This window comes from Stegastes partitus, unplaced genomic scaffold (genome assembly GCF_000690725.1).
Source record: "Stegastes partitus isolate 25-593 unplaced genomic scaffold, Stegastes_partitus-1.0.2 Scaffold893, whole genome shotgun sequence".
NCBI classification, from domain to species: Eukaryota; Metazoa; Chordata; class Actinopteri; family Pomacentridae; genus Stegastes; species Stegastes partitus.
In genome coordinates this window covers 250642-271576 of record NW_007578624.1, presented here as the reverse complement: position 1 = coordinate 271576, position 20935 = coordinate 250642, and the positions used below count along the sequence as shown (strand labels likewise).

The 20935-nt window shown below is 43.7% G+C and overlaps 3 protein-coding genes across 3 annotated transcripts in view; 2 read left to right on the top strand and 1 right to left on the bottom strand.

The window, feature by feature from the left end:
- aldh1l2 (aldehyde dehydrogenase 1 family, member L2) overlaps positions 1-4767 on the top strand; it is a 36702-nt gene extending 31935 nt beyond the window's left edge. The window contains exon 22 of the mRNA XM_008293543.1: positions 2307-4767. Coding sequence (XP_008291765.1) covers positions 2307-2362 — 56 coding nt within the window. The 3' untranslated portion in view covers positions 2363-4767. The remainder of the gene's footprint in view (positions 1-2306) is intronic.
- Positions 4768-5260: 493 nt separating this feature from the next.
- On the bottom strand, positions 5261-9767 carry nopchap1 (NOP protein chaperone 1). The gene is made up of 4 exons (XM_008293541.1): positions 9648-9767; positions 8092-8166; positions 7838-7971; positions 5261-6358 (listed from the first exon to the last, which is right to left on the bottom strand). Exons 1-4 carry the CDS (start codon positions 9751-9753, stop codon positions 6185-6187), a joined length of 489 nt encoding a protein of 162 aa, XP_008291763.1. The 5' UTR covers positions 9754-9767; the 3' UTR covers positions 5261-6184.
- Positions 9768-12188: 2421 nt separating this feature from the next.
- Positions 12189-20935, top strand: part of slc41a2b (solute carrier family 41 member 2b) — a 51099-nt gene continuing 42352 nt past the window's right edge. The window contains exons 1-5 of the mRNA XM_008293540.1: positions 12189-12827; positions 13506-13613; positions 18148-18219; positions 18780-18924; positions 20666-20812. Of these exons, the coding sequence (XP_008291762.1) occupies positions 12285-12827; positions 13506-13613; positions 18148-18219; positions 18780-18924; positions 20666-20812 (1015 nt within the window). The 5' untranslated portion in view covers positions 12189-12284. The remainder of the gene's footprint in view (positions 12828-13505; positions 13614-18147; positions 18220-18779; positions 18925-20665; positions 20813-20935) is intronic.

Genomic DNA, 20935 nt, shown 5'->3' with positions numbered 1-20935 from the left:
TAGATATGTTACTGACAGAGACACTGGGTCATGTTCTGACTTGAATGAACGTTTGTGCTGTCAGTGAGATGAAGCAGTGCTCGCTGGTTTTATCCATAAAGTCACTTCTCTAGTTGTGAGCACTGAAAACAGTTGATTCATTTCTTTATTTCTCCTCTTGAGGAACCCATAAAGTCTTTATGAAGGCAGTGGCTTCACATTTGGGTCCAGATATTCTCATAGCTCCTTTTTTCTGTTACCCCAAATTATGTATGGGTTTTTGAAATACTGGAATAATTTAAAAAATGCCACGCAGAGCTGAATTATGACAATATGACACCTTGCCATTGTGCAGTGCAGAGTAGTTTTACAGTGTGTAAACAGAGGTGAAGGAGAGCTGGTGTGCTCGAGCTGCAGGGAGGGGAGAGAGGCAGAGATCTGTGCATTCTAGGAAGCAATGTTGTGGAGTTACATCTAAGCCACTCAAGCAGAAGGGCTTCTTTTCATGGCAAACCCTGTATGTCCACAGAAGTGAGTGTTCAGGGTTTAGTCAGTGACCAGAGAGCAACTTCAAGTTTTTGTGGCACTGAAGGAGCTTCACAAATCAGCTACATCATAAATCATACATTATAAATCAGCTACTTATATGTTAGAACATTTTTTTCTACTTTTGTTTATCTTTATTTAGACTTTGAATGTGAGCAGCTGTTTCTACTCAGGGATCAATAAAGTATTTCTGATTCTGATTCTGAAAGCAGCGACTCCATAGTTAGGTAAAGGGAGTGGCTCCATATTTTTATTCCCACATATTATGTGTGGCTTTTTGAAATTCTGGATAAATTCATGACTTTGGGGCCTCAAAAATCTGTCAGATCTGACAAGTAATGCAGCAATATGCTACAGCTTAATTCATGTCTTCTTTTCATTTCATGATGGTCAATGGACTGCACTTATATAGTGTTTTCTACCTCAGTGCTACTCAAGGCGCTTTACAGTGTGTTTCTCATTCACCCATTCACACACACATTCATACACCAACGGTGACAGAGCTGCCATGCAAGGAGCTGCCTGCCATTAGGAGCAACTTCAGGTTCAGTGTCTTGCCCAAGGACACTTCCACTGTGGAGGAGATCAAACCACCACTTTTGTGACTAGAGGACAATCCGATCTACCACCTGATGTTAATGTGTGCAATTTTTTGCAGTGTTCTACAGTGACAAAACATTTTATTTTTATATATAAATCTTTTTATTAACATTTTGGCAGTTTACAGGGTAATATAGAAACATCAAAATCAACCTCATCGAGTATGCCAGTTATAACCTCCAACCCGTTTCCCACCCGCCCCACAGCTGCACAGCTGTACAGAGAAATAAAAAATAAATATGAGAAAAGGGAGAATAAAAATAAAATAAGTAAATAAATACACAGAGTGTATTACCGTTATGGCTTCAATAAAATGAACAAGAATGACAATGTAACGGGGACAAAGCTACGCAGGTGGCCTGATATGTGAGCAGAGTCACATATGAACGTCCCAGTCATTCTGATGTGAAGGGGCAAAGCCACACCGAACCGGGACCGATGGACCCACGATACACAGAAACCTTCAGAATACTGGTTAGGTCTCAGTCATTGCCTGTGAGGCAGCAAAAGTTCTGTTCACATAAATCAAGATAATGGCAAGTATCCTGGCCAGACAAGCAAAGAAACAAGAAAACAGATAACACACCCAGAAGGAAGAGAAAAAAATTAAATTAATTAATTAAGAGAGGAGAGAAGAGAGGAGGGGGAAAGATCAGAAGAGAAAGAGAAGGGCGGGAGAAAAGCCCAGTCCTGTGTGAGTATGTACCAAGCCCAGTTTGCATCAATGCTCATCCCAGTTCACTACTGGTAGTCTGTCATCGTAGACTAAAAAGGGAGTCCATGTCTTGTGAAATTTCTTCAAGGACCCACTCAGCGTAAATTTGATCTTTTCCAATTTAATGTACAGCAGTACGTCCTAAATCCATCTGCTATGTGAGAGTGGGGACGGGTGCTTCCATTTAAGAAGAATCAGTCGCCTCGCAAGTAGAGTCGTGAACGCAATAAAGTCATACATGCTATTACTAAGAGCGATACCGTCGGGTCTCACGCCAAATATTAGCCATGAGTAGATTGGGGTTGATAGAGAGAGCAGAACTCTCACTGAGAGACTTAAAAATTTCCCTCCAAAATGTGTCTAGAGCTGGGCAGAGCCAAAACATGTGAGCGAGAGTGCATGGAGAATGACTGCATCTGTTTTGCAAGCAGGGTGTGACAGAACATCTTGTGTGTCTCGTCCACAGGAGAGGACGCCCTCATGGAATACCTCAAGACCAAAGCAGTGACTGTGGAGTACTGAGGCTCCGACTCTCCTGACAAACTCTGACCCACATCTGTGTAGGAGAGGGACTAGTCGATCTGCGTGGGTCACACCTCCAGCTTCATTCAGCGTTCTTCTGGACAGTGTGTGGCTCTGTGCGGGTATGAGAGCTGCACAAGAGCCGGGAGAGCGCAGACGTTCGTTTGGCCACAGGTTGGACAACGTGCCTGTCTTTGCTTTGCTTTCTGTGTGAGAATCACATCAATCTTGGAACAGGGACCTGTGGGTCTTTTTACAGACCTGGATACACACACTACACACATCACACCCCTGAGTCGGACGCCGCTTTGCCTGATGGGAGCTGAGCTGCTTCTGACTGTATATTCAAGCTGTTCGTTCATTGCTGTCAACCGTCTTCATTGATTCTGTCCATTGTTCACTTGTGACGCTGCCTTCACCATTCCTTTAATACCTCTTTGTTTGAGAGTTCTTAGATGAGCTGATCTGTATGTGAATGTTTTTATGATGGAGGGTGTGTATGAATGCTGCAGGTCTCCATGGGCTCACTGTGACCTGACAACCAACAGAACCACATTTTACTATATGGTCAGGTGGGTTCTGTTCTATTACTGCGGGTTCCAGCTTGATTTAGCATTATGGGTCATGCTAGAGTGGGTTCCAGAAGATCCAGCCGTCGTGATGCAGGCTGCAGGTCTGATCCTGCCATGGGCCACTAATGTCAGCCATCTTTGTCCTTCCCTTTCACTATCTGCAAATTCCTGTTTTCAAAAGCTGGATGTGTTCTAACTCCTGTCCTGGAAAGTCACAGGAAGACGGCTCCCTCGGTCAACTTAGGGAGGACACAGTTTTACTTTGGCAACCAGTAAATTAAACCTCTGAATAGCAGTCTGAGCTGTGACATCAGTGCTGATCGGGTCGTTCAGGTCCGTCATTGCTCATGAGTCTGGGCTCCAGCTGTCAAATGATAGACGGGTCTGGTTCAGGTCTTGGTAGTACAATCTTGGAGTTTGGGTACAAACTTTTGGACCCGTGACGACCCCTGCTGAATGTTTTTTGGGTTGAGTTTTGGACCATCAAGTGCTCACACAGGTCTTAGCGGCTGAACCACGATGGAAATATGGGATTAGTTTAAGTTTGAATCTACACGTTAAAAGAATGAGATGGACTCATCCCAGTCCGAGATGCACTTCATATATTCACACGGAGCTTTCTCTCAGCAGATCATTGGTCAAACGATCAGGAAAAAACACTGAGTTGACCTTGAGCTTTGAAAAGCAGTTTTGCTCATTTAAAAACTGGTTGTTCACTTTTCTGCACTCCTGATCACACCCAGAGTGCTTTGCTGCAGCTGTAGACACACCCACCGGTGATGTCACCGACACGCTGGAGTACGTTTAACATCCCTGCAGCGGAGCGAGACCAGACAGAAAACACTGTTCAGGTTTAATACTTGGTCACATTGCTTTTCCTTCATAGTCTTACTGAGGTCTGACTCCACTACAGTGAATGGAAGCTGGTACAGAACCGTATTTCTGGGTTGATTTCCAGCTTTGCAGGAAGCTTTTACACTATTTAAAACCATCTTTCAGAGACTTGAAACTTGATCCAGGTAAGATGTGATCACTTTACATTTTAGGATTTTAGTTTTAGGATAATATATATATATTTATTTCTAATTATTCGTAAACATCCAGCATTTAAAATTCTGTTGCTTCATAGAATCGCATCACAAGCTGTGTCACGAGAAAGTTGTGAATAACTCAGATGTAGTTTCTCACAAAACACCAGACGTCAGAGCATCTATGAACACTCCAAGAAGGAGTGTTTTAAAACACTCACTGGTCTTAATGGCATCACTGCCCGAAAAGGGAAAAGAGCTGTGATTAATAAACTGCCTCCATCACGTTTCAGTATTCTGCTAATGGTTTATTTCTAGTCTGAACATTGGGTCAGGATGTGAAGGATGAAGTCTTATTTTTGGTGCCACTCTAAAGAGGCGTGGACATACAAATGCATCTATCGCTGTTATTGAATTGTCACTGAGCCTTTTTTAAAATTTCATCTCCATCACACACGCTCTGGTTGTTTACATCATGTGCTTGCAGTTGTGTGTTCAAACATCCTCACTGTAGACATTCTCTTCCCTTGTAAATATTTTTTTAACAAAAGAGGGACTATTTGATATATTTTTGACCTTGTATTGTCAGACAGAGGAGTACATGTTCTAACACGATACTGTATCCATTAGAGATGCACCAGCCACATGTTTTTAATGCATCACTAATGTGACTGAGTAGTGAAAGTAGTTTTCTATTTGTCCCACATTGTCAGTGAAGGCAGCAAGGGCTACGAAGGAAGTGTTCTGTCTCTCTCTCTTCATGGAAAGGACGAGAGCTGTCCCCTCAATAAACAGTCAATCAGGAGCGTCAGTGTGTTGAGGAAACGTTATTTTCCGTTGTGACGTGTGATGCTGCAGATCTGCTGCTAGGATGTAAAACTTGCAATATCTTTCCTTAGATCCAGCAGGAGTGAGAACCAATTGAAATGTTTGTTTTTTTTTCCAGCTGCCTCCACAACATTTTTTAAGAAAACTGAACAGAGATGATGGGAAAGTGCTAAAGAAGAAAAAGGAAATGTGCCAAAGCCCAGGATACGAACAGAAATTATGGAAATCAAGCTATAAACAGCACTGTAGTTCTTCTGAAACTCAAAACGTATTGGCTCTGAAACTTAGTGACCAAAGGAAGGCAGTTCATACTTTGTGTACAACAGCTTCAAGCATCACTCACTTTGTAGTTCAGCCACCGTTCGTTCAACTCGCCTTTTCTTCCACGTGTTTCTGTAGTTGGTCCTTACACTGGAGCTTTCAGCCCATATAAAGTAATGAGTGGAAAGACAAATAGAGATGTACTGCTGTCTGATTTGAGCATCTGCCCCTGATAAAATCTTTATTTACAGCATTCAACAACAACAGCAACAGACGTCCAAGCTTAGAAAAGGATCAGAGGATTTAGTAATGAAGCTGCTTCTCACCAACAAGTTGCCAGAATGTCTTTCTTCTTGAGACAATATTCCAGTTGCTCTGGATAATCCACAGAGCAGACGCTAGTTCTCACTGGGAGAAAATACTCCCTGGTAGGTGGTAATATTGATTAAAATGTAACAACAGATAAGAAGAAGAAGAGGAAGACCGCAAACTCTGATTCCAGTTAACACAAAACAACACGGCGTTCCTCTGCTCCGTTCAGTACATTCAGAGGTGCTGCTTTGTGCGGCATGAGTTGGTCTGGCAGCTTATGGAGGTTACCATCATCGACCTCTCTATAAAAATATATAAAAGCAGTTCACCTTGAAAAGTAACTCAGCCACAGTTTGTGACAACATGGGCAATTATGACAATTTAAAGAAAAGATGTTTTTTAGGATTAAAGGTAGCCGACACTCCAGCTTCAGCTCATCCAGAATGAATTAAACCAGGAGTAGCAGGCTTTGGTTTCCATACACCTAATCACACATACTTATTACAACTGTGCACAACTAGTCTGCACCTCAAGATAACATAAGAATGTGTGTTACACTTAAAGGCACCACGTAGACTGAGAGACTGGACGAGGTAATCACAGGATCTGTTCTGTCTCCAAAGGCACCCAAAGTGTACAAAATAATATTCATAGATGCTCCCATAGGGATGAGGAAGGTCTGCATGTCTCCACACAGGAGCTCTTTGTTCACCGTCTGTGTCCATGAAGAGGGTTGAAAACCATCTTCACCTCAGACACTTTTTCCTACAACAGCTCACGTGGAAAAGAAACTCAGCCAGAAGTCTGTGCAGCTGATTGGTCTATCCTGTCTGCTGGTCCAGAACCTGGATGTTGGCTTTCTTCTTCTTGTCTCCGGGTAGTTTGAGGGTCTGCTCTGTGATCTCACAATCGTCATCCTCAGAGTCCGATTCCTCCTCAGAGTCTGATGTCTCCTCGTCGCTGTCTGACCCGTCGAGCTCCACCAGCGCTACGTCCTGGAGACACGAGGAACAAAATCACAAGACTCAGTAAAATTAATCATACAACAGTGGAGCTGAAACAGCTAAAAGGAGCCCTCTGGAATGTTTGACTGTGCTGTACTGTGCAATGGTGTTAAGCTCATCAGGTGGAGACATACTTATATACTGTCAGCAGTGGTGGAAGAACTGCTTCGACCTTTTACTAAAGAAGAATGGTGACACCATATCAATACACAGAAGTCTTGCACACATTACTGTGTTGTCTATGTGACTGTAAATGGATGAAATTGCCATATTTTCCATGTATACATAGTGAATAATGTATGTTGGTGTACTTTATGTAAGTATTCAGGCCTCTAATTCCATACTTTGAAGCCCTTTAGGCACAAAGTACACATCTTATGCACATCTTGAGTAGGCGTTAAATGGCTTTGCACACCTGGATGTTGTGGTCTACACTTGTATAAATGAGACCAAACATCCAGCCAGAGTCCTGGAGAAATATCTTCAATCACACGAACAGCAACAGGGAATACATGAAGAGACAGGTGACACTGTGCCAGCGTAAACAGGCCTCCAGACTAACTTTCACTGGTCACACTGGTTTGACCAACATAGTCAGTTAGTGGCTCCTCCCACCTTGCCACAGGTGAAGCATGTCGCTAGCTGCACATTTGCTTATCAATAGGCACCACATTTACCGATGTTCCCTAAACACCTCACATTGCAGGCTGTGGTAGATGCTTCTTAGTGGCTGCGGTGTGCTCAGATAGTTGTCTAAGCAAACGTTAGCTTAAAAAGAGCGAAATAAAATGTCCTAAATTTGTCCAAGATGAAACCAAGTGATTTCACTTACATGCGCTGTTTTGAGTGGAGAAAACAATGCACATTAGTGCCCTGTGCCTTTTATGAGCGTTTCTAAATGTAAAGATGGCAGTCGATTGTTTTCACATAGTGGTTAGAAGCTACTACAGCGTTAGCCATTCTAATAGGCTAGCTCACCGGCTCAGTGTCTTCCTGCCTACACCTGCACTCTGATCATCAGGTGTGTCTGAGGTGGACATCTGCCTCTCTTTTAGCTGAGGAACACACATCAACTCAGCAGCCGGTTGTATGCATCAGGCAGGAAGAGACTGACAGAGCCACGGAGGAAATAAAAGTTAGACTTTCCTCCACTGTGGCTAACGCAGCAGCTGCCTGTGCTTGTTAAAGCGAATACATAATAACAGCTAATGATAATTATGCACTCACACAAATGCAACCACTTGAAATTTTAACTTGCACACTCTCAGGAAAAGATTGCATATGCGACCATTATGGTTGCAGTCTGGAGCCCTGCCAAATCCAGAAAGAATGAGTTCTTCAAGATTCTGAACAACTGACCTGCCAAGTAGATTGAAGGCAAAGCTGCTCACGGTAAATGTTAGTTAGTTTTGCTCTTTATATGGTCAGCTGATTGACAAAAGCTGAATTCACCTGCAGCCGGACACTCACCATCTCTATGACCTTCTCCGCCTCCTCCACACTCTCTATGTCGAAGCGTCCGGCGGGAGCCTCGTCCATCTGCTGCTTCAGCTTCTCGTTGGCCTCGGCCATCTGAGGCAGGAAGCTCTGCAGCCGATCAAGCACTGACGCACACATAAAAACAAACACACACACATACGATCACACCTCTGGCTCCAGTGTTTTTTGCTAGAGTAGAACTTTGAGAACAAACTAATAACAAGACTTGATGCAAGGAGCCTCACCGCTGCTTCGTGGGACTCTCTCTGTCTGCAGGGAACCTCCAGTCTTTGGCTTGAGGAGAAGCTTCTCACTGAGACCTACCAGCACAGAGACAAGTTCATTAAACCTTAAAATAACAACCCCAACAAGAATTCATTAGCAGGACTTCTCCAGACACAAAAAGTGTTACAAGAGTTAAGAAAAAGAGCACATCGACAGAGGAGGCAGGATTTAAGCCTTGTGTGTAAAGTCTAAGTCTAGTCACATTTATGACTACGCTAATGTTGAGAGGGGTACAAATCTTTTGAAGGACTTCCAGATGCTCACTTTGCACTCCTAAATCTAGCTGGCGTGGGCAGATGAATGTGCCCGTGGTGAGGTAAAGTTCTCCCTGATGGTAATGTGAGCGCTGATTTTTCTAACTCAGACGAACACAAACAGCAGCTGGAAGTCCACTTGATGCTCTGATGGCTCAAATTCACATGCAGGCTTGAGAACTCACTGCACATGTGTGCTTTAGTGAGCCGTTACACAGTGGAGAAGACTGAACGAGATGAAGATGTGTGTTTGGAGCAAAGCCACGAACTGTGAACTCAGGACTGGATTTGGACTGATGCCTGCTGAATAACTGAGTGGAACAAATTAGGGCTCACAAGTAAGGGCCTTAAATAAACCATTAAAACCGCTTCCAGATCCAATAAACTATTTCAGAAATGTGCTACTGTGGCTCGAGTGCAGCTGCTTCTAGCTGCAGTCTGTTAAAAAAAAGAAGTGAAACATCCATAAACAAAATGCTGAGTTGGAGTCTGTCATTTTAAATGTTCACAACAAGATTTCCATTTTTACTAAATATGCATATCAGTGCCGATCAATACTGGTCCCCTTGATTACAAATAAACAAGCCAACCCCACAGCAGGATAAAGAAGGTGTGTGTGAAATGACCTAAAAACTGAAAATCACAGAAAAATGGCAGACGGATGAGACCATTCTTACACATTACTGGGAAAATAAAGCTTTCATATGAGTCACAGCATGAATAAGTAATAGAAAAGAGACACAGGAGACATTTCAATGGTTTGAACACCAGTTTGATCATTTACATTACCTTGTAAATAATATTTACACGATGTTTCATGATGCATGAATACATCCATATTAATAACCTGAAAGAAACCTTCAGAAAATGTTCCCTAAAGGTGCTGCAAATAAGGGTAATTTACAACTTAGTTTGAAAATGAAGTTTCTAACATGAACAGCTTTCCTTGGACACCATTAATGAACATGCCATTGGTTCTTCTCAGGCCTGATAGCATCTGAGCTAGCTGACATGTTCAGATCTGGAGCACAGAAAACCTTCCCTGGAGGACGTTGCTTCGTTAACACACTTGACTGATGCTGCAGAAGAACCGAACACACCGAGGAGGAGTCCCTGTACATGGCTCATATACCTCCGGACCAACTCGGAGCTAGCTAACGGCTAGCTAACGGCTCGCTAACTTCTCACCATATTACAGCTAAACACAACAGCTTCATTTAAAACCCTCCTGACATTTTAATTTTTACGGAAAACGTTCAGACCTCCTCCGTTGCCACATGACAGCAAAGCCTGGGAACAGGTTTTCTTGGCGTTTAATTCCATGTTAGAGATGTTTTCAGCGACATGTGTGTCTCTGAAGACCAACATCCGGGTGAAAGGTCAGCAGCACACAAACGCGTCGGCTGTGTTCGGTGCAGCGCCCCCTGGTGTTCCGGACAAACCCACAGCTGTAAAAAGAATACATACGTCGACTACGAACACTAAAAACAAAACAAGCAGGCTATCGTTTAAAATCCGCAGTTGATAGAATAAATCAGAAAACCCAACAGAGCGTTCAGCAAACTACTCCGGTGGGGCTTCCTTTGCGCTTGCGCAGTACAATCAAAATATCTGTGTGGCACTTTTTGTTCTCGCTGGAAGGCAGATAGCTGCAAGAGGAGGTCTCACTCTGCAGGGTTCTGTTACTGCGGAACCCTTCAGACAGTTCACCCAGTGCCCGATTCAAAGATTAGTTATGTGAATTTTTCCTCGTCTACTAAGGTATATTTTCAACACTGAAACTGCATGCATACTCACCAAGAATATAAAGTGAATTTCCATGGCTATGATTAAATATCCATGAGTCCATTTATGACACATCCCGTATGTCTGGCTTTGATTCTGTATTTCAGTCACATTAGATTGTGTTTTCTGCTTTATTTGGCAGCATGGTGGCATTAAAATGTAAATGCAATAGACTGGAGGTGCCGGTTTTGCATTTGATTATAGAAGATTGCTATAAAAGTGGATTTTCATGTTCATTTGGACTTCAGAAGAGTGCGGCACTGAATATTGCCCAATGCAGAGCAACATAACTCTTAAAAAATGAAGTTACAGATGTTCTTTTTTTCATTTTATTTTGGTATGGTCCTGTGACTGCTCCTCAAACAAATTTGTGAGACCAAAAAAATGGATTATAGAATTTTCAGTTGTGTTACCACTCAAATAACACATCTTCTGTGGTGAATGATGAAGCTATGTGAATTACATGTTCTTTTTTAAAAATGCCAATTATCCCCCTGTAGACCAGCGGCTCTATTTCCTACCGGAGTGGATCATCTGCGGTTATAGACGACCTTCGGCTGTGACGCGGCTCCGAGGCTGCTCGCTGACAGCAGGACTCATCTCTCCTCCTGGATCAACGCTCTCCGGAGCCCAAAGGTAACTTAAAGGAAGGGGAAAAAATGCTTAACAGTAAAGACTTAAAGAAGTAGTTTGCTGTGTTTTAATTCGCTGACCAAGTGTGAGCGCTGTTCCTGTGAACCGTCCAGCATCAGGGAGCCGAGCTGCTGCTCCTGTGGGGCTCCTCCACAGCTAGCTGCTCCTGTTGGTTAGCTAACATCAACACCAGCCTCAGCTAGCCTGCTGCCCATCCAGCTGCTTCATCGGTGCGCTGCTCTGAGCTGTGAGAAGGCGTGAAAAACAGAAGTGGTGCAACTAAACACACGTGTTATAAACGGAGGGTGACAGGTTTCATGAAGGCCTGAGCAATGATGAAGTAAAAATAGGAGCTAAACAAACTGTGATCACCAGTTTGTCCAGTTTTCTGTCACACGTTAATAATAAACCGGTTCATGCAGACCAACACCTGTCATGCCAACAATAGCAGCAGCTGTTTGGGTTCCTCCTCCATCCTGTCAGCTCAGACCAAAGGCTCCTTCTCTATCTGGACGTGCTTCGTGTCAGGTGATGGAAGTCAGTGGACAGAAACCAAACACAGACAGAAGTGACTTTGGTTTGTCTGGTTATTCACTCTGAGGCTTTTTGTCCCAGTTTGGTTTCCATCAAAGTGAAAATCTGTTTCCTGCTGTTCTTATTAGGATCAGATTTGTGTCCAATAGATGCACCATTTTAAAGTTTCAAGGAGGAGTAAAACCCTTAAAATATGGACTCGTGACGTGGATGAAGCTGTCTGATGCTGAACCATATGCTGCCATCACTTTGTTAGACTGTGAGGCCTGACTTTCCTTATTTCATCAGTTGTGTGACAAGCCTCCTTCTGAACTGAGACAGATTCAGGCTGGTCTTCATCGTGGTGGCCTCACCTGGCCCCTCTTCTCTTCCTGGTCCTCCTCTTCTTTTCTCCTCCTGTCTTACTGGGTGGAATCTTTTTTTAATGACTTTAAGGCTTTAATGTAAGACAGGAATGATAGATGAATGGATCTGGTGCTATTTTCTTGATTAAATGTGTTTCTTTTTTGATGTCAGGGGCCATGAACACAGCTCTGAGGGCTCGAGCCCGTCCGCCCAGCCCAACAATGCCTGTGCTGTGTGCACTTCTGGTTCAGACTTGCACAACTCATGTTGGTTTATAATTGCATGAATTCTCACGGTTCTGCTCTGGAGTTCATTAGAAAACAGCTGCTCCGTATTTAGCCCATTGAGCCGTGGCCTTCTGCGTTTCGGTTTTTGTTCCTCTTTTCAAAATGTGGTTAAACCTTTGCAACGTCATGTCTGTTTTATCTTGGCATTGCGTCAGACTGTGTTTTTCTGTTCTACCAGCATTTTTCTTTATTCTCTTTATTTGTGTTTTCCTTAGTCCCAGTTTTTGGACATGGATGGTGCACCTGAGCCTGTGTGAACCGCTCTGACGCCACCCTCAGCCTGATGACAGGAGATGAGCAACACGAGACCACATCATGAGCATCCAGAGTCTGGGAGGAGCTATAGGGGAGTCCCTTGGCTCTAGCCTGACGGTGCGTATGAGTGGAGCAGGTGGCGGGTGGAGCGCTCTCTCTCTGAAACCTGTTTCTTCTGGACGGATCACCTCTATGTTCCAGACCATGGTCCCGACCGGTTACACCAAGCTACAGGAGGAGCGGTTGGCCATGGTGGACCTCGGAGCTAAACCTGAGGCTGGCTCGCTCCAGAACGGCTACAGACAGGAGACATCTCACATAGAAGGCAGACGGGTCCTGGACCGGGCCTCTCGGTCTTCTTTGACTTTATCTGACTGTGGAGATGGAGGCTACTCTGAGACAGAGCCCATGCTGGCTGAAAGGAGGCTCTCAGGAGAGGAGGCAGATGGGGAAGAGGAAGAAGACGAGGAGGAAGGACTGGGGTCTGACCATCAGAATATGCCCAAGGAGTCACCGCTCGCTATGGCTCTGCAGATTTTGCTGCCTTTTCTTCTAGCTGGATTTGGAACTGTGTCAGCTGGAATGGTTCTGGATATTGTGCAGGTAAGCTGAGCTACAACACGACTATTGTTCACCAACCAGCACAGCTGAGTGCTCACGACAGGATGGAATTAACGGCTGATTGCACTTTATTACGTCTTGGGTCTTATTTTTGTAGCTGTGGCCGTTATTCAGTCGCTGTGTTTGACAGAGTAATTACTGGTAATGTAATGAGTGTAATGTACATTGTACAGGTTCCGCTGCATCACATCCTGTTGACATATGGCTTTCAATGTAGATATGTTTATATTCAGCAAAGTATTTATTATTTATATTCTTTCTAGTGAGAAGGCCGAGTTATGAATGATGGGTTCTTTGCTTTTACATGCTGTTAATATATAACATTTAGTGTGTATCGGTTCCAAATATTAGTCTTGGTTACCAAAAACTGGTCTCAGCATCTTCCCAGAAATATAAAACAACAGCAAAAAAAACAACCCATATTGGTCGATCCGTACTGCATTAGCCTTTATACTGCCAGGATTCTTAATAACAGGGACAGACTAGCCTTTGGACAGTGCTGGATTTGGTTCACAGGCCAACGTGCATTAATGCAAATGATGACTTTGCCTTATTTAAATAGCAGTTTGAATGCTCCACTAAGTGGTGGAGTGATAATGGAGTAAGAAGAAGGTCAGACTGTGAAAAAACAAATGTGTGTCTTCTGTGTGGTGTCTGCAGCACTGGGAGGCATTTCAGTACATCACAGAGATCTTCATCCTGGTACCGGCGCTGCTCGGCCTGAAGGGAAACCTGGAGATGACGCTGGCTTCAAGGCTGTCCACAGCGGTGAGGCGCACACGCACACGCACACACACACACACACACACACACACACACGCACACACACAGTGAGTTCTTGTGTGTATTTTAATGTGCAGTAGGCCTATGCTATGGGGGGGTGCCGGCCGAATATTCGCATATCAAAATTGCTCTCCGGGTACCAGCACAACGACCGAATATTTGGATATTGAGTTGTTCGGGTCCAGCCCGAGCAATGTCATCGTGTGTATGTTTGTGTGGAGTTGCGTCATCTTGTTTGTGGTCGTGCCTTATCTCTACGGACAGACACTCATACCGTGTGTGGTTGTTATTGGCCATCTTTGTGAGAAGCTGTACCGCCTGTCCAGCCTATAATTGCAGGTCTTAGTGCCTTCGACTCTGTCAGGTGAAATGGGGAAGGAAACAGAACAGGCTTCTATCCTCCAGTGGAATTCTGACCTTGCTGGTTACTGCAGCTGTCTCTGCTCTGGCTGTCCCTGTCTGAGTTATCATTACTTTGGAAAGTTTGGAATAAGAATTATTTGGGGCGTCTTGAATGGGTGTTATTGTAGAAACTCTGTAAATACGGACTTAGCTGAGGATAACTGATGCAGCAGACCGAGAGGGGATTTCCTACAGAGGGAGTGGAGCGGCTGCTGCAACCAGGATGGCATAACAGTCACATGGCAAATATATGGCTCCACCTCAGCCTCTCAGAGCAAAAGCTGTCAAAGGTGTGGAGCAGTAAAGCAGCAGCTGTTAGGGAGCTACCAGTGCATACATTAGCAGCCTGTGTGTGAATGCTTATAAAACCGTCATACTCTCCTGAAACCTTGCTGGTCCAGTCCTGTACACAAGTCCTCACAAGAACCTAATAAACAGGCATTTTCTCACTGGATCCACATCTCTGTGTTTGTCTCCACTCCTCAAACTGGGCTAAGCAGGAGAAGCAGAAGAAGTGACAGAGCAGAATTCTTTCTTTGTTTGGATTCCTGCTGGCCTCCAGCTTCCTGCACACAGGCTCCACATTCACAGCACTGTGTAAACATGGACAGAGGAGCTCAGCGTGAGCAGATTCCCCTCAGTGGTGTACTAAAAAAACTGTTTGCCTTCATGTTACTGTTGTTCTCGTCGGCTATAAAATAGACGGTGATTGACTATGTGGGGAGGTCTGCAATACTAAGAAATGTGGAAGACTTTTCCAATTCATTGGAATGTAGAACACAACCCCTAAAAACTCATCTGTTTTCCATGAAGAGATCCTGCCTGGACATGGTTCAGATGGAACTCTCCACCATCACTTCTTCTGGAGTGTGCAGATCGATGAAGTCTCTGCTTCTCTCTCCATTCACTCCTCCCTGTTTACTGTAACTGGAGCACACCTGCTCACCTGCAGCTCTGCTCAAGAGCTACTCTGAGCTACGTAATGACAAGTTGTACTATTGGAGTAATTCAGCTACACACGTGTCTGAACTGGTAACCAGTTTATGTTTGTTGCATGTGAAACCCTAGAAGTCTGAATCTGTGCTTTCAGACATGCACTCCTTGTCGTTAATCTGACAGCAGTTTAACATGTCCGCTTCATGTCTAAATGAACACCCTGGTTGATGGCAGTCATTCCCAGGTTGGATAATAACATTTCCATTTCACCGTCAAGATGGCAAAAGGCTGAACTGCACCCAGTCACATGATGGATAGGTTTGCCCAGGCAGCGGTGATTCAAGTGTGTGTGAAGTGAATAATGGAAGACTTTTTCCACATTCACCACCAATGTTCATCCAAAAACATCACAGAGAGTTAATCTGAGTTTATTAAATAGCTGTCGCATCAGAGAGCAGCAGAATCCACACGAGTGCTTCTGCGCATGTGGAACAGCAGCACCTGTAACTTCATTAATTAGTTCTAATTATAAATTATCTCCAACATGGAGACAGGATCAGTTTAGGTCCAGATCCAGTGGCAGGTGTCACACACACAGTCACAGGTTAGTGTGATGCTACCAGCTGTTTTTAGGAATCTTTACTGTGAGTTTATTAGATACCTTCAGCATCAGACTGCACCAGGATTGTCTCCAAAGAGAGAAGTGGACAGATGTCCACATGGAGCAACAGCAGTAGCTTCATTAATTAGTTTTATTTTCAAATCACATGTGCCTGACAAATGTCGTGTGCGGCTCTCTGTGGAACTCTGGAGGGTGTGAAGAATATTAATGAAAAGTGACCGATGTCTGAAGGACAGAACGCCGTCACACTGATGCCTGATGAAGCCAGCGATGTTCTGTAGGTGGAGATGCTCAGCCATGGTGTTGACTGCTCATGTTGCTCATTATGTGTTTTCTAACATACAAAAACAACCCATACGGACATGCTAACAAGGTGAAAACAAACAGCTTTTTTTCATTAAAGGGGGTCTTTAAATGAAGTTGGTTCTGGTGTACCTGCTGGTATGAGGGTGCTGCTGGGTAGCTTGGATGGTACTGAGATGATCCAATTAGATGAATTTCAATCACGTTCAGATGAAAAGGAGTTTTGCATTACGGTATGCATGTAATCATTTCATAAACAGCTCCACCAGCTTGGAAGCAAAGAGAATAGACAACCTGTGAAAGCACTTCACAGTGTTTTCTGTGGATCTCTTCTTAGGAGTGGACCCTGGTGGTGTCATCAGGTTTAGGATTGGGTCCAGTTTACAAGGCAGGGATAGTTTAAGGAAATGTTTATTTGAGTTGCAGGATGGGAAGTGTGGGATCCAGTGTTTTGGACCTTCAGGTGAGTCAGGATACTTGAGACAGCTCCCCCAGCTTTATGGCAGCACAGTCCTGCCTGGGTGGAGTGGCCCGTTTAGGTTTATGACATCGTGTCCCCTTGACTGTTATTGATCCGCGCCGATATAACCCTGTACAGGGCTACTAGTCCAGTTCTACGTTTCCAGGGTTAGGTTCTATCTGCCTACAGGCCCTTGACCTAATAGGATTCTGTAAAACTGCTTAAGCTGGTGTCGAGGAAACTCGCCTAGCTTCTAACTGCCTTAATCCAGACGCCTACCCCTCTTCTTCCAATAGTTGACTCAACTAAGTAGCCTCAGTAGTCAAATCACTCTCCTAGACACGCCTGTTAGTGGCAGCTTCCCTCTTAATGGATCGAACACTTGGTAATTGCTGGGTTAATATTTAGAGGTTTGGCACAAATAACCCCAGAGATATGTAAAAAATACTGTTTTACTCACGACTTAGAATAACCACTAAGAACCACTATAAGGTCTTATGCACACAATTGACTAACTTTCCACTACCATCAGTTACTGTGAATATCTTAATGAAATTCAAACCAAATAAACTTTAACTGCATGATCAGATATTTATTACAAAACTTTAGCAGGAGCACAGCTCCAGCTCTTGATTATTCACTCAAAATGTTCCAAAATATCATTAAACCAATTGATTTGAGATAAAATTATAGAACTGAGCTTTTCTAAAATAGTAACCTAATAAGTCATTTGGGGAGAGGGAGAGAGCTGATTAACTCAGCCCTGCTCAGACCTGAGCCTGGAGGAGTCCTCTTCCAGTAATACAACAACCCAGTACAGAGTCCTGATCCTTAGACAAAACCCTCCTGTCTTAGGGGGACATGAGAAGTCCCAACTCTGATCAGCTCTGCAGTTCTTTTGCATCCATTTGGGGAAAGAAGAGAACACTTCTTTATGCAGAACACAGAAAGGGGTTCAGCTGCTCCTCTTCAGTAGAATTTGCAGACCCATCAGGATTTCTTCAATCGGTGGAGGAGTGTTCAGCTCCAACCATGTCCCGTGGAGAACTCCGTGATCTCCATCATGAGCAGTCTCCACGAGCTCCGTCTGAAGTCTCTTTGTCAGGCCTTTTTATAGCGTATTCCACTCTCCCTCCTCCACACGTTTACTGCTTCCACACAGATTTGATCCTCAGCACATACACTTGTTTACACACACAGATGTCTAACAGGCACTTCCTATTAAGCCCATGTATGTGATACCTTTAGGATCTGATTCACATATTTGGTAATAGCTCAGAGCACAGTCTGGCATTCACAGGATACATGCTGGTTAAAGAGGAACCATCAACTGCTTCAGCAGTGGGTTCATTCTGCAACCTTCCCGCAGACAGTGGCCTCATACCACATGTCTAGACATGAGCTGTTTCAGGGACACTGACCTTTTTTGATCTCTTGACATTTTCACCCCTTGTCTCATCTTTAACTTCTGCAGCTTTGACTCAATGGTTACACAAAATCACCTTTAATTCATGGAATTGTTAAAATAACCATTTCATATTTAAACAGTCACCAGATTACAGCGTTTCTTATCATAGAGTCTTTTATATTGCTTACGCCGGCGGCCCAGTGTTCTTTGTTAGTGGCTGCTTCTGGGATCTCAAACCTTGACTCCACTTGACACTGTGGATCCTCTAAAGTTGAGGTCCCAGACATAGAAAGGGGTGCAGACTTTTCAGGTCATTAAGGAGCTCCGACACAGTTATAGTAAAATTCTTTTCTGTCCTTCTCTCCTTCTCTCTGTCCTCCCAACTCAGGTAAACGTGGGCAAGATGGATTCTCCCATAGAGAAGTGGAATCTGATCATCGGCAACCTGGCACTGAAGCAGGTAAACACACAGTTTTGGTCAGTCTTCTGCTATGACAAGTACGTACTGATTGTCTTCAGTATTATAACGAATGCAGCTTTTTTAAGCACCTTTGCTGGTGTGTTTCCAATTTTAGTGATGAAAATAATCACATTTTGTTTTATTTGATCTCACCAACCTGCTGTAATATTATTGTAGCACTATGTGTGTGACAGCATCTATTATAATGTGCACATTACCGCTGGCAGTGAACCCATGTGGGTGTTCACGCAGGCTTTCATTGATCTCTGACTGTGCAGGTTTGAGTACAGACTCTGGTAATTATCTACCCACACTGAACTGATAAACACGCACTGACGCATGCAGCATGGCGGTGTTATGACGACCTGTCTCTCCCATATGTTTGGCAATAACATCTGTCAGCGGGAAATGTCAAGGAAAACATACCTGGACACCATGTTCAGTGTTTCACAACTGTGTGTGTTTATTGCACTACCTACCTCCTAATAATCTTTTAAGTGCTCACAATTTTCTTTAATCACTGAAAATACATTGGCAACCACTCTGCGTCTGTGCTCCAGGTCCAGGCCACCGTCGTGGGTTTTCTGGCGGCTGTAGCAGCCGTAATTCTTGGTTGGATCCCGGAGGGAAAGTTTCAGATGAGCCATGCTGTTCTGCTGTGCTCCAGCAGCGTGGCCACGGCCTTCATAGCCTCCCTGCTACAGGGTAAACACACACTCTCACACTGAGTCCCACGGTTTAAAACAAACTGTGACTGGGTCACATCTGTCCTCTTCTCAAGCTGCATTTTAACTGATCTCACATGATTTTTTAATCTTCAAGTGACCCCATGAGGTCTTTGTTGTAACTGTGTTATTTTCCACTTCTTATCACTGCACTTCAATATTTCAATATTCACTGCTGCAGATGTTTAATTCCCAAAGTGGAAACCGCTCAGTTGATGTAGTTGAGTTGGCAGTTGTCAGTGAAGATCATATGTTTGAGATGTCAGACCATCCTGACCCAGAATCCTTCCATGAGGTCACGCCCGTAGTAGCAGTAAGCCTCATGTGTTTGTACAAGCTGCAGCAAGGCAGTAGTCGTGTCCCAATTCAGAGGCTGCATCCGTCGAAGGCTGCATTTGAAGGCTGAATGCGTCACAGCGGCACGACGAAGGCTGTCCCATTTTATTAAGACACGAAGACTCCTTCTTCTTTTTCCACGGCTGCAAAGGATGCATCAGGTGGCTCCTTCAAAGCCCCACATATCCCAAGATTCACTGTGCACCGGTGACAGATCAACAGATAGAATTTAACTGCTCATAACCGACTGAAAAGATGCATCCATCAGCGGCTGAGGATGATACTTTAATGTTACAGCTCACTCCAATAGCTAACAACACAAATGTTAAAAACCAACAGACAACAGACACAAAATTTGTTTTAAACAATCGATGAAGTTTCGTGACATTTTTGATGTGAGCCGCTGCAGTTTAAAACATGTACTTTCCAGTTGTACAGCTTTAGTGTTTGAGTTATGTTTTTCTGAGATTGTGGCAATTTTATAATATTTTCAGTTTATGTTTGTGTGAATGTTAACAAATTTAAATAAGCTGTGAACACTTTGGACAGTTTAGTCCAACACAACCGTACAGTGCAGACACCTCAAGTTTGTCAAGTATAGAAAACAACATACTTATACGATAAACAAAATCACAATTTCGGGATCCATTGCAGTCCTATAAAATTACAATGTCGTCTTATCCTCGGGATAAAAATTCTACAGTCTGGGTTGCTAGGCGCTCCGCGAGCAAGAAGTCCGTCGTGGGTTCGACCGTCTCACTTGACAAACACTCAGATGCAGCCTTTACATCCCTCTAAGGCTCTGTCCTTCAAAGGATGCAGCCTCTGAACTGGGACACAGCTACAGACGAGTGACTACAAGTACCAGTGCAAACAAGCATGAATCGTGTAACTTAACTGTCATGTGATGGTAAATATTCTTGAATCAGGCATCTCATTTTGACAGCTACAGTTTTCAGATATTTCAGTGATCTAAATATTTAGAGTGTTAATGCACGAGACACTTTCAGTATTACACATTTACAAACAAGATGTCTGCTTGATTCAGTTTGGAACAGAAGCATGAAAGTAACAACAATTTTATTGTTATTTGTGGATGATTACATTGTTATCATACTAGAATACCTCATTCACTCAAACATACCTTCATTTTTATTATTTTTTTTAATGCAAACAAAGAGAGTTGTTTTGTTGACTGTTTAAATAAATGTACAAAATGTGTTTTTTAACCATGATTATTTATGTAGCAACATATTAGAAAATCTGTCATAGATTAAAAAGAAAAACAGTTTGGGTATTACATGAACTAGGTCTGTGATGTCTGACAGTCACCTGTACTGTAATGACACTCGTAAAGCGCTCCACCCTCTTGTTGTCGTACTCAGGCATCATCATGGTGGGGGTAATTGTGGGTTCGAAGAAGACGGGCATCAACCCGGACAACGTAGCTACACCCATTGCAGCCAGCTTCGGTGACCTCATTACCTTGGCGATCCTGGCCTGGATAAGCCAGGGCCTCTACAAGTGCCTGGGTAGGTGGATAACTACTACTTGACAGACCTGATGACTACATCAGGACCGGGTCCTGCTCCGGAGAGTCAGCAGTCTGCATTATGTCATTATGTCTGATCACTGGCTGAGGAGTTCTTCTCCTC

Excerpts from the sequence above, each read along its gene's own strand:
- nopchap1 (XM_008293541.1), bottom strand. The coding sequence starts at position 9,753 with ATGTTGGTCTTCAGAGACACACATGTCGCTGAAAACATCTCTAACATG. Across the intron at positions 7,972-8,091 it reads GAGAGTCCCACGAAGCAGCG|TGCTTGATCGGCTGCAGAGC; the intron begins GTGAGGCTCCTT and ends TGTGTGCGTCAG. Across the intron at positions 6,359-7,837 it reads CGGAGAAGGTCATAGAGATG|GACGTAGCGCTGGTGGAGCT; the intron begins GTGAGTGTCCGG and ends TCGTGTCTCCAG.